Source organism: Rhipicephalus sanguineus, chromosome 5 (assembly GCF_013339695.2).
Source record: "Rhipicephalus sanguineus isolate Rsan-2018 chromosome 5, BIME_Rsan_1.4, whole genome shotgun sequence".
Lineage (NCBI taxonomy): Eukaryota > Metazoa > Arthropoda > Arachnida > Ixodida > Ixodidae > Rhipicephalus > Rhipicephalus sanguineus.
The window spans coordinates 78,394,119-78,407,822 of NC_051180.1; the positions used below are offsets into that span (position 1 = coordinate 78,394,119).

At 43.9% G+C, this 13,704-nt stretch overlaps 1 protein-coding gene across 1 annotated transcript in view; it reads left to right on the forward strand.

Annotated features, from left to right (window-relative positions):
* Positions 1–13,704, forward strand: part of LOC119393817 (unconventional myosin-Ia) — a 190,127-nt gene that overhangs the window by 137,868 nt on the left and 38,555 nt on the right. Inside the window, exons 7-17 of the mRNA XM_037660996.2 lie at positions 335–381; positions 466–529; positions 1,001–1,014; positions 1,267–1,351; positions 2,625–2,731; positions 4,995–5,142; positions 7,242–7,360; positions 7,942–8,028; positions 8,108–8,173; positions 10,335–10,439; positions 10,539–10,601. Of these exons, the coding sequence (XP_037516924.1) occupies positions 335–381; positions 466–529; positions 1,001–1,014; positions 1,267–1,351; positions 2,625–2,731; positions 4,995–5,142; positions 7,242–7,360; positions 7,942–8,028; positions 8,108–8,173; positions 10,335–10,439; positions 10,539–10,601 (905 nt within the window). The remainder of the gene's footprint in view (positions 1–334; positions 382–465; positions 530–1,000; positions 1,015–1,266; positions 1,352–2,624; positions 2,732–4,994; positions 5,143–7,241; positions 7,361–7,941; positions 8,029–8,107; positions 8,174–10,334; positions 10,440–10,538; positions 10,602–13,704) is intronic.

Here is a 13,704-nt window from a genome sequence, read left to right on the forward strand (position 1 = left end):
CGCCCCCTCTGATGGAAAACCCTGTGTACGCCAATGGGTCTATGCTCGATGAGCCGAAAATAAACGTAGCCCTCCACTACGGCGTCTCTCATAATCATATCGTGGTTTTGGGACGTTAAACCCCAGCAATTATTATTATTATTATTATTATTATTATATTATTATTATTATTATTATTATTATTATTATTATTATTATTATTATTATTATTATTAACGTAGCCCCTCGCGTACGCTTTATCAGCCCGCTTGAATGGTGCTCTCTGTGTGACTTCAGCAACTTACTGAAAGCAATGATGGATAATCGACTTTTCACCGTACTTTTGTTGGTGCAGCCTTCGGGAATGCCAAGACGCACCGGAACGACAACTCCTCAAGATTTGTAAGCGGCCGTTAATTTCTACTTGGCTAGCTCGACTCTCTTTTTTATGAATGCAGTAACTGTTCACGTTCTTATTCTTTACAGGGCAAATACATTGATATAGAATTCGACTTCAAAGGGGATCCGGTCGGCGGAGTGATTACAAATTGTGGGTAAACGTGTGCACGTCTTTACCGATAAGTTAAAATGCGCTTGTGCTTATTGACTTTTGTTTTCTTTTGGCACACTGAGAGAAATATTTGGTGCTGTTAAATAAATAAATAAATAAATAAATAAATAAATAAATAAATAAATAAATAAATAAATAAATAAATAAATAAATAAATAAATAAATAAATAAATAAATAAATACGACTACTTGAGACAATTAGAACATTGTGAGTTCTAAAAAAGTAAAGAGGAAAAGCTGCAGGACTTGATCTATGATTCAGCATTTTCTCTCTGTCGGCCTTTGAACTTTCATATACATTTTTTTTTTTCAAGGAACATTACTGCAGTACCTCTGTGCGTTCGTTAGAGCTTATGCATGAGATGTAGACGTAGCCTTCGGAAAGCTCGGAATGATTGATGCACGTGCTTAAGCAACTAACACTCTGTTCTTTTGTTATATATTTTGCAGATCTTCTTGAAAAGGTGAGATATGCTGTTATTTCTTCGTTAAAATCATAAAATGACTATGTATTGTTACACACTAAATATGTAGTAAATCTACAACAAAATATACGAGCCCCATATTGCACGGCTCTCAGGAAACATCATTCGGATCTCGTGTTTTTGCTTTTGTGTAACTATATCGCGCTTTCTCTTGGATGTTTGTTCTTAAAAACAAAATGAACTGTTATTAATCAGTGTCACTCTGGTTGTCCATCTCTTCCTTAACGACAGTCCAGGGTAATCAGCCACACGCAGGGAGAGCGCAACTTCCATTTTTTCTATCAGTTATTGAGTGGAGCCGAAGTTCACCTCTTAAGTAAGTATAACATTTTGCCCCCGAAAATAACCCCGCGATAAACTGTATAGAGCGATGCAGTAATGCTGAACGTTGAAGAACTAGGCCGCACGACGGCAACCTTCCACAGCGATCATGTACCAATGGCATCGGCAATATTAACAAATCCAGCCGGTGTGTCTAACAAAATATGAGATTTCCGACGGCGCACACGGCATCAAAATTAGGAAACACGTCAATGTGTCGTCTTTCTGACCGTGTTCGGCTATCGTACGGTTCCCGACACCGTATTCAGCAAATTGAAGTAAAGTGCTGTACTGGACCAGCTGGCAAAATTTCGTGGCGATACGTCCCGCTAAGAAAACTGGACCCAGAGTACACATGGGAAAGGCGCTGAACGCAACGCCTGTGCCGTGTCTTCTTCTCTTGCCAATGAGTTCTGCGATATCCGGCAAAGTGGTGACAGAGTTTAAGGAGGAGAAATAATTGACAACCGCCCGTTTGTAGCGCGAAGTCACAAGGAAAGCCATTCGGATTTTTGAGGAGGAAGTGCTTCTCAGTTGCTGAAAAATTCGTCCTGGTCAGGGGATCGAACCCGGGACCAACGCCTTGCCGCGGCGGCCGCTCTACCAATTCAGCTAACCAGGAAGCTGGCAATTGCGAGGGCAAGTGCGAATTCATCGACAACTCGTCCACAACATTTTATCGACGAACGGGTGGCTGTCCGTTTCCCTTTCTTGCCTTCCTCTCCGTGTGCAGTTTTCTGAGCGCTACTATATTCAGCAAGTTGCACAGATTGCCAAAAAGTGAACGCAGCGAGTTACAGTTGGCATTACATTTCTGTGTGGTGTGTAACCGCTGTAGCATACTTAACATGGGGGAGCGCATGGTCTAGCCGCTTGTTATAGCTCCTACATTCTCACGTTGTCTTTGTCTAAGTAGCAAGCAACGGGGCTGAGAGTCAACAGCATTGATCGCCGACTAATGATGAAAACTGAGAAAAAATGAAACGCGATAACCACAACACCGATGAATAGAATTCCTTCAGAGAATGTAACGTTCGAAATCGCATTCTTTCGAAATGACTCGCCGTCATGTTGTGGTGGTGAGTGGTGATCCAAAACACGCGTATACGTACCTATTACGTCCGTCAAGCTGCCAGTGATGTCGTAATAATTTACAGGCTGTACAGAAGGAAACAAATTCATTATTGTCATTCGTAAGCTTCGGATATAAGTACCCATTACGTAACAGTTCAGCTGTCTCACACACTCTTTCCTGCACTTTCTTATAGAAAGCCTAAAGCTGCAAAGGAACACCGAAAACTATTCCATTCTCAAGCACAGCAGATGTTCTCAATTGGAAAGCATGGATGACAGAAGTTATTTTGTGTTGACAAAGGTGAGCATGATGCGTAAATAAAAATTGGGGGACCCTTAAGCTTCGCCTTTAAAGGGGCCCTGCAACACCTTTCTTAGTTATATTGGAATAGTCTCACTATTGACGTATGACTCTTCACGAGTCATATGCCGCAAAAATTTTTCGAATCCGTCAAGTCTAAGTGGTGTTACCAAATTATAGAGATCACGTTCCGCAGCTTTCTCCCTCAACTCAACGCCGCGAGCGCGCGGAGAGCTAGGCAGCGAGTCGAGGGAGGGAGCGCAGACGAGCGAGGCTCCGCCCAAGAGCGCCGGCGGAAATTTTTTCTTCATTTTTTTCTCTCTGACGTCTGGGCGCAACCACGTGGTCTGTGCCGCCACTTCCGGTCGGCTTGCGTCGTTCTCGTCGAGCGGAGCCGATATCGCGCGTGCTTGAAAACTGCGCGTCGGTTTGGTAATGTTGGGTGTGCACCTCGAACGCCGTAGTGTTTTCATCGCTCTGCCAACCATGGAAGCAAACCTGCGCGCTCGTTTGGAACGAATGACAGCTGAGATCGGTTTCGGCCCATACTCCGATACACCGCCTCGTAAGACGGCACTGGCAGAAGACCCCGAAGCGCCGCCATTACCGGACGCCAGCATTGTTATCGGAGACACGCTGTGCCCGTGCCTCGGTCGGTCGTGAGAACGTGCCGACGATGCAGTTCTCAGCTGACGAGGCAACACTCGAACGGCTGCCACTCTCAACGGCAACCGGCGATGGTCAAAAGCACAGAAATATTCACGTTTTCGGCACTGCGCATGGCGAAGAAAACGGAACCACGCAACTACGAGCAGACGAGCTGTCGGTGAGACCGAAAGTGCTAATATTAATGTTTGTTCGGTGTTTTTAACGCGATAACAGAATATACACATACATATTATCTACTTATTGAACTCAAAATTAACAACGAAAGTAATAATGAGGGTGTTATCGTGATTATAACATCAGCCAATGGTGGAACTGCCGACAATCGCGTCATATTTTGCGGACTAATACATCATTTGTCGAGAGAAGAAGGAGCGATTTTCAGCTGACTTTGAGAATTTATTGTAAATTCCAGGCCGTGCGCATTGCTGTAATATTTGGCTCGCGTGTTCTCGGGAGCCTCGACTACCGATCGGCAGCGCTTTTTGAGCATGCTCGAAAAGTGTTGCAGGGCCCCTTTAAGAGTTGAACGCAATAGCGAAATCCGGCCCCTGGTGCGCACTTCAACCACTAAGTGCATACTTATTAATGTGTATTGTTACACACACACGCACACAGACACACACGCGCGCGCGCGCGACAATGGTACATACAGGTTTTTGATCTAAAGCAAGAGTCGCATGGCCTCCAAGATGTACGCCGCGCGCTTGCCATCTCGGAGGCCATGAAGAGTCTCACAATGCCTCACAGATGGCAGCACATTATCTAGCGTTCGCTGTTTGCTTAATCAACGCCTCCTCCGGAAAAGGCGGCATTGGCTTGATATGTTTTCCGCTAGATGGACATAGTTGTCCATTTCCTTTCTCGATTTTTCGCTCACGGATGATTTTTCGCTCACAACCAACGGTCCCCGCGGTCCCGACACCGACGACGGAATTTCTGCGACACGAGCTCTCTAACGCTATCGCGTTAAAACGTTGACTGCACTGTACTAGCACTAAGCGTGATAAAATTTACGAGAAAATTTAGCCGAAAAAAAGTAACCATAACATAACGTTAGAGCTGCAGTGTTGCCTAGGTAGAGTGCGCTAAATCTTTTCAGGCCCACTAATAGGCACCCACCTCTGTTAAAAAAAAAAAAACTATTTATAGTAGTATGGGCCCTACCGTAGAAGAGCTGTATACAGCTGGCCCGACGCACACCGTATTCAGAATCTTGTCTTAGGCTATGTTCAGGAAAAAAAAAAATGGACGACTTAGAGCGTTGCCTACTTAATCTACTACCACCAAAAAACCTACGTGATGTTTTTCAGTGTACACACTCACTTGAGCTTAGGGCAAAGTTAATTAGAATCGGTTTAAAATCTTCATATTTTAACGTTAAGTTAAAGTTAACGTTCATTTAAAGGTTCCTCTAAAGGTTCATTTAAACGTTCAATCTAACGCGTGAAACGCGTTAAATTGTTCATATTTCAGCGGGTGTTACTACACGTTTATCAAGCGTGGTTTGTTCAACATGGAGTCGATACGACTGTCGTGACTGTAATTGCTTTTTTCTTCTTTCATTGCCCGCTCGCACGCGATTCGATCGTTCCAGAGGTCGATGGAGGCGCTGGGATTGAGCCAGTCTGAAGTGCACGCCGTGTTCCAAGTGGTTGCCGTCGTGCTCAAGTTGGGAAACGTAGAGTTTCAACCGCGGGCGAACATCGACGACACGGAAAGCTGCGCCCTCCTCAACGAGTATGGTGAGCGATGGCGTCCTTACTTTTTTTTACGTCATCTTAATCATTAAGTAAGTTATCCTTGAGCGGCTGTAGACTGATAGTGATGCTGATGGACTGTGATGTTGCGTGCTTGTTCCATCGGCATAACCAGAGGGTGGGGTGGGGGGAGGCAGTACTGGAAGTTCAACCCGCCTTCCCCTCCGAAAACTTTCAATTCTGCATGTGTGTATATACACGCATACATACAAACGCAGGCATGAACATACATACAGGTTGATTGAATCACCAACTCCCCCCTGAAATAGACTTCTGGCTACGTCCCTGGTGATTACCACACCAGGTTTCATAAAATTGTTAACCTCGTTGCCATTCCCCTCACTGTTGTTTTCCTTCCTTAATCATGAATCTACATGCACGTAAAGTTTTTTTTTCTTCGGGTAACACTGCGCGTAGATTCAAGTCGCGTCGATGCAAGCCAGCATTGTACTAGAGGACAATAATCATATTAGCGGGTTCTATGCGGTAGTTGTCGAAAGTGCTTGATAATAATGATGTGACACAACCGGTTCCTTCCTAAAGCCAATTGAGAATATACCTAGAGTAACATTTTAAGGTGGACTAAGGCAGTAAACAGAGCAAACTCCGTGAAGCTGACGAAGATAAAGCGTGAAGCTAACGTTGCAAGCGTCGAACAACAGACTAACTTGATTTAAAAACCCACATGGGCCCTTATGCGTTTGACTTGAGACGACTCGAAGGCGAAAGCTGTCTTCTTTTTTTTTTCTCAGTCGATTGTACTGAGCCGCCTCCCCACTTTCTTCCGAGCACCCAACGTGGTTTTGCATTGCCTCCGGGATCGGAGGCATTGGAAGCTTTCTGCACCTCACGTGGTATTGCAGTGCCTCCGGGATCGGCTCAAATTTGACCAAGCGATCATGTGATGACGTTATGTGTCGCCGTAGCGACGCCACGAGGACGTCACAAAATTTTTGCGACCTGCGACGTCATGATGGCGTTATAGGGTGACGTCATCAGATTATGATGATTTTCCGGCACCACTCGCCTTGACGCCGGTGATCACTTTTCGCGTTTGATGAGCCACCTAAGGCATTCGCCTTAACAAAGGATGAATTATGTAGCGGTGCCAAGCGAAACAAAATTTGGGGGACCTTTAAGCTTCGCCTTTAAGAGTTGAACGCAATAGCGAAATCCGGCCCCTATATGCGCACTTCAACCACTAAGTGCATACTTATTAATGTGTATTGCTACACACACACGCACACAGACAAAACACACACACACGCGCGCGCGCGCAAGTGGTACATACAGGTTTTTGATCTAAAGCAAGAGTCGCATGGCCGCCAAGATAGACGCCGCGCGCTCGCCATCTCGGAGGCCATAAAGAGTCTCACAATGCCTCACAGATGGCAGCACATTATCTAGCGTTTGCTGTTTGCTTGATCAACGCCCCTGGAAAGCCGGCGTTGGCTTGATATGTTTTCCGCTAGATGGACATAGTTGTCTATTTTTAGAGCTGTTTGAAAGTTCGTGTGTGTTTTTAGTGGCGATGGCTGCACTATCCCCGGCCTTTTTCGACGTAGTTTGATGGCCTCCCAAATGCGCCTACAAATCGCCGAATGGGCTCGTTTTCGTCGTGACACCTGTCGAACAAAATGCGTTAAGGAGACTCCTTCCACTACATGGCATTTATGAAGTGTTTTTTTTTTCGAAGCAGCTGCAAGTAACATCGTGGCTTTGTGGTAGGACACCTGCTTGCCACGCCGAACGGCCCGGGTTAGATCCTCAATGGGACCGAAAGTTTTATTCTTTATTTTATTTGCTTCTTTCTCGATTTTTCGCTAACGGACGATTTTTCGCTCACAACCAACGGTGCCGACACCGACGCCGACGGCGGAATTTCTGCGACACGAGCTCTCTAACGCTATCGCGTTAACACCTAGTCGACACATGACGAAATGCTCCATGTCCTCACAACATGGCTGCTTCATATCTTGACCTTGAACGTGGACAAACAGAACGGTTGCTGTTGCGCGTTTAGAAACAAGCTAGAAGTATCCCGTAACGCGTATAGCTCGCTCTTTCGATGTTCTCTGTTGCAGAGTTATATGAAATTTGCGAGTTGCTCCGAGTGGACTTTGCATTCCTCCATTCTGCCTTGACCCAGAAGATGGTGGAGACGAGGCACGACGTGGCCGTCACCGACCTCTCAGCCAATGAAGTGAGCGCTAACCTAGCTTCTATTCTTGTTGCCTTTTGCTAGCCTTCACGTTCTTGTCCTGCGACGAACAAGGTCCATTTATAATTGTGCGAAACGTGACCATAATAAGCTCGATAAGCACGTAAGCCTAGTTTGTCTCGTACGACCTTAGGCGTTATCTTAGTTTTCTTTATCGTCACTTGTTTTACCTGCTCGGCAACTAGAAGAGAAGCAGTTATGACTAGTTAAACCTCGCGATGGCGTGTATTATATGCCTTGTGCTGTGATGTTGCTTGAACTTCATATCGGATCTTGCTTAAGTACGCTGCAGTATACATTTTAAAGCCTGGCTACACCGGTGTGCGTAGTTTCTTATCGATAACTGACGCGCGAGTGTGATGCTCGCAGCCTTAAACTTTCCTTCTGATAAATTTAATGAAAGAAGTATACCGGCACAGTGCAACACCAACTCATTTCTGGACTAGTTAAGGCACGTATTTACTTTGCAACGCATTTGGAATAATCGTAAGAAGGAAAAGCATCCACGCTGCCTCGAACAGGAATCATTAATTCTGCGCGTTTATTTTTCCATCTTCTTTCAGGCCACATATTCCAAGAATGCCTTATGCAAAGCTTTGTACAGCCGCCTATTCACGTGGTTAGTAAGCCGAATAAATGATAGCATACGGGTAAGTAGCAGACTTTTGATGTTCCTTGTAATCGCCTGTAGAGCAAGCCAAACATCTCGCCTTTCCATTCGTTCACCAGGCGAAGCGCCTCGGAAAAAGAAAATGTCTGGGGATCCTGGACATTTATGGATTTGAAGTTCTAGAGGTAACACGCGTCACTTCCTTGACATCTTTGCCTAAAGCCGTGTTTTCGTTTCCGCTTTACACGCTATCTTGCCTGCATTTTCTTCCATCCGTGTCCGTAAACTAAAGATACAGCCGAATCTCGACATAACGAACACGGTCATACCGTATTCTCTGATATAACGAAGCAAGCGTGAAATAGTGTGCTGGGCTGCGCTTAAAGGGGTACTGACACCTTTTTTCGAAGGCGATTTTACTCTGCCATGCAAATCTCCTGTATGCAGAGACGGCTCTTAGGAGGTGTGAAGCTCCGCAAATGCTGATAAGATATTTTATTTTGATATTAAAGTCAATTTTTCCATGCGCACCTACTGACATCGACACTAGCTTGACGTCAGGCTACAGTACAAATTCTCGGTGACTTCACGCATCAGTCTGGCTAGTTGTGATGCACGTTAGGTACCAAAACTTGCAAAATGGCCGCTTGTGCGTCATCAAAACTTGCAAAATAGCCGCTTGTGCGTCACCAACGAAGCCTACGGTGAGGAGCGGCCGTGGAAACGTCACTATATATTGTGCGAGCACGTGACGAGAAGCTCATACCGTGCTCTGACTGTCAGGGTACAGTAGGAACCGAAACTAGCTTTTAAAAACTGACTGTAATTACTTTTTTCAGCACGCACTCGTGCGTAGCACTACCTTTTCTAGGCTTTTGAGGGCTTGACCTTTCGTTTGACGCAAGAAAAAAAAAAAAACGACAACTGAAAATATTCGGGTCAGTACCCCTTTAAGAGACAACACAGTGTGAATTACCAACTCGCCAGAGAAGCAGCATTGTTTAATGTAAAATGTGTCTTGCCAATACCAGCGTGTAACAGATACATGCAACAAGTACTTCAAATATTGAAAGTATTCTCGTGCTAGGCGCGACTCCGTGTTAATGAGGCTCGGCTGTACTCCAGTTTCTGTATCTTCTGTGTGGACCATTTTGCATGTGTTACGTGTATGCCGCATGCCCTGCGTGTGTCATTTCATCTGTCATACCATTCACACGGAGTAGCTGGCACGCTATACAGGGTGTTTCAAGAAATGTGTCCAACCTTCCCAAAAAATTAGGAAAATGCGATATTTGCTTTTTCTGTAGTGGCAGGAATCTTAAGGTAGGTAAGGACATCATTTAGGATAGTAATTAAGAAAGTTACATTAATTAACTTTTTAATTAGTGGAGTTAGGTGATTGTGTCAAATGGGAGAATTGAAGTTCTTCATGCGAGGAACCCATCCGAGCTTTGAGAATTCGAAAAAGCGTCCTCTAGTAATTGTTGTAGCGTAATGAAATTCAACAAATGCAACGGCTTTCAACAGCGAAAGCCATCGAATTCGGTTGAATTTCATTACTTCGTAATTATTACAGAGGCTGCTTTTTCGAAATCTCAATGTTGGGATGGGTTTCTGGCAGAACTTCAATTCCCCATTGACACAGTCACCTTCCACTAATAAAAAGTTAATCAATTTAACTTTCTAAAACTGTCTGTGTCTCTAACCATCTTAAGATTGCCAATACCAGCTTGTTCTTATGTTTCTGTTTAGGTTTCGCCATTGATTTGGTTGAATTTAATTAAGTAATTATACATGCCACTTTTTCAACAAGTTGGGTTGGGTTTCTGGTGAAGACTTCAAATATTGACACAACCACCTAACTCAACTAATTAAAAAGTATTCTTTTTTAATTCGACTCAAATAATATTTTTAACCATCTTAAAATCCCTCCCACTGAAAAACCAATTCTGAAGGCAGCAATGAAATATCGCATTTCCTGATTTTTTAAAGGGGTGGTGCCACCAAATTTGTGGCTTGCGCTCTTTGCGTAAGCGTTTTGTTTAATGTAAAATGTGTCTTGCCAATACCAGCTTGTAACAGATACATGCAACAAGTACTTCAAATATTGAAAGTATTCTCGTGCTAGGCGCGACTCCGTGTTAATGAGGCTCGGCTGTACTCCAGTTTCTGTATCTTGTGTGTGGACCATTTTGCATGTGTCACGTGTATTTTGCATGCCCTGCGTGTGTAATTTCATCTGTCATACCAATCACACGGAGTAGCTGGCTCGCTATATAGGCCTGGCGCCAAGCAAACGTGTCCAGTTTTAATTAGAGTCTAATACTTTATACCTCTCTTACGCAGAAAAACTGCTTTGAACAGTTCGTTATAAATTATTGCAACGAGAAGCTTGAGCAACTCTTCATAGTTCTTACGCTGAAACAAGAGCAGGAGGAGTACATACGTGAGGTAAGTAGGTCTATCGGTGCCTCATCCCCACTCTCTGCCATACATCCATAATGCTGTGGAGCGCCACGTCATAGTAATGTATCCTTTCTTTCGTTCCAGGGTATTCAATGGGAGCACATAGACTACTTTAACAATGCAATAATTTGTGACCTCATTGAAAAGGTACGTCAGCAAGCGCTACCTCGCAGCCGCATTTTATTACTTATATTCATGTATTTATTTCTATTTGCTTTTTTTCCGCTTAACTATGCATGATTATCACGATTCCCGGAGCAAGAGTGACATTAGACAATAGCTTGAGCTCTACACTATATTAGCACAGACAATCACATTATTATTATTATTATTATTATTATTATTATTATTATTATTATTATTATTATTATTATTATTATTATTATTATTATTGTTGTTGTTGTTGTTGTTGTTGTTGTTGTTGTTGTTGTTGTCGTTGTTGTTGTTGGTGTTGTTGTTTCATTGCATACATTAATACAAAAGTACACAGAGGAAATAGGGAAAGAGCGGGCTGACAACTGCCACCTAGAGACGCACAACGCCTTCTTACTGTTTCGGCAGGAGGGAAGAGATAGGAAAGTAAAGCAAAAAGAAATGACGAATACTTGGACGAAATAAGTAAAACACGAAAAAAAAAACGCCTATAAACGGGTGGCCAGATCCGTTTGGTTCGGAAAAGTCAGCAGAGCTTGATATGTCTGGTCACGTCGAGCAGCACGCCCCATCGGAAAGATGTAATCGCAAACGGTCGCACGCTTGCATCCGCTCAGTCTATATTCCTTGATCAGCAGTGTCCCGTGCGTAATGAATGCGAGGTACACTAATAATATAAGATGCTCAAATATTTCGCAGACAAACACTGCAATTAAGTACACCGGGCGTATACACGTGGAATTGTGCAAAAACGAATGAGCGCTTCTCGATCAATGTGACGGTGGTAGTAGCTCTACCATATGAAGCTGGAATAGCTACTGCTTTAAATATTGACTGCGCACCAGGTTTCCGCTCCGAGACAAAACAAAAAGACTGTGTTAATGGTTGTTTTTTTAATGGGTTTCCACACAAACATGCGGCCGGTGTCACTGACCCGTCCATTTTCTGCGGGAAGGACTGCTGCTAAATTAGGAGTGGTTCCGTACGAGAACCTGCGACTCCTTTCAATTCTGGCCTCTTGTGTACTTAACTCTCTCCCCTTACCAAACTGTAATGGACCGGATGTTGTTACTTCAGAATAATAAGATTTCGGGCTCCGAACGCATGTGGGCGGTGTTGTTGACCCGTTCTTCCCCGCGCATGAAAGGACGCCGCTAATACATTGATAGTTCGAGTACGGATTCTGGCTCCGGAAGCAGTTGTGTTCGAACTTTCCGGCTTTCATGAAGTAAGAAAAGACAGGAAGTATCGATCTTCAAATCATAAAAGTTCCACCGGAAGGCGTGGGAGCAGTATTTGGAAGTACAATCTTAAAAAAAAAAAATTAAGGCAACTTGGCACTAGAGTGCGAAGCCTGAAGCAAATGCGGAGCTGGACAGCCCTCTTTCTTTCTCTCCTCCCCTCTTTCTTTCTTTTTCTCTTTTCCCGTTCTTCTGTGTCTTTTTTTCTGTCTCTCTCTATTTCTATTTATTTCTTCGTCACTCTTTATCTATTTCTTGCGCTTTCTATTTTTCATTCATACTTTTTTTTCCCTTTCTTTCTCTCTTTAATTTTTTCTCTTGCTAGCCTTTCTTTTTTTTTTCTATATTTATACGTGGTCTTGCCTACGTTACGCCAAGTGACGACAGCATACGACAGCTCATGCCCCTAAACTGCTCTCCAATAAAAACAAATAAACTAAGTAAAAGGCTCGCAACCGCATGCAGAAAATTAGTAACGGCAGCAGTCACTACGCCTCACGGATGGTCAATAACTTTTTACGATGTTCTCAGTAACGCTGGAGCCTTACAGTTAAATCGAGGCAAGTTATTAATGGCTTTTGCCTCATGATGGCAATACGAGTCGGCGAAAATTTCTGTGCAACATTAAGTGAGCTGTCCCTGCTGTCACTGTTTTGAGTAAACATTTTTGTGCGAACTTGTTGCGCACCCGCATGGATGCATTAGGTTACACAAATTTACAACTATGTATTTAGTTATTATTAAAAATACGTAAGTATACATAAGCACAAACTATGGTTCCGCCGTTAATTCCGCCGTCAAACTATAGTTAGCCGTTAACTGTATTGTATGATACATCATGTATATTGTGCCCCTTGTGTATAATGCATAACCAGTTATTCACTGAGCCCTTTGGTGCCTTGTACGAAGTTTATGAGTCATTAATTAATGAATACAATGAAAAGCGAACATGGAAATAAGCGCGTATTTTTTTGCCTCGTCATGCTCTTAAGCGGAATCCGCTTAATTGGGGCCCAGAGACTGACACCATTCACTTTTCTATGAAGCGAATTCAAGTACATTCATTCTGCTTGCAAGGTCTTAAAGGCGGCACAGTTTCGTAAATGTTACTAACATTTACAACTTTTGGGACGTTAAACCACAGATATTATTATTAACATTTACAATTACCAACTGTTGCTTGCGCTACCGTCAGTAACGGCAGTTACTAAAGTTGTTTTAGCGCATGTCACAAGCAGTTAGTTATTAAAGAGTTTTAGTTTAGCGCGCGCAAACCTGTACGTACGCAACGGCCTGCGCGCTGCGTACGTTAGAGTTGAGGCTGTCTCCTACATTTTTAGTTTACCGTACGCAACAACCGAAACGTAAACAGCGTCTAAGCGTCAGCACCTTCGTCTCGGCGTGTTTTTCTGCGCCATCTAGCGGCTAAGAAATAAACTACAATAGCCGATCATAGCTGACACAAGTCAAGGCACCAGACAAGCCAAGATTTTACGATGGCACAAATTTTGTTGAGGTGATCTGTGGTGAACGGTGACGGTTGGTACGACTTCTACGAGGCGAGCAGCAGCGAGGGAGGAAAAATGCCTTCCAGCATCCTTTCGAATCAGCGCCTTTTGGCCACTCTTTCATTGGAAGAGATAGACGATTTGATGCTCACAAACCGAGAGCGGTGGCTTTTGAAGGGCGACTGCAGTCTCGACGACATGGAATATCTCCTGCATCTTTGCAGCGATCACTGTCCACTGCACTGGCTCCGCGAACGGATTCAAGCTACTCACGTAGACAAAGAGCTCCAAATCGAGGGCAATTCCGAAATGGACGCGGGATTTATTCGCTGCCATGACCGCCGTGCC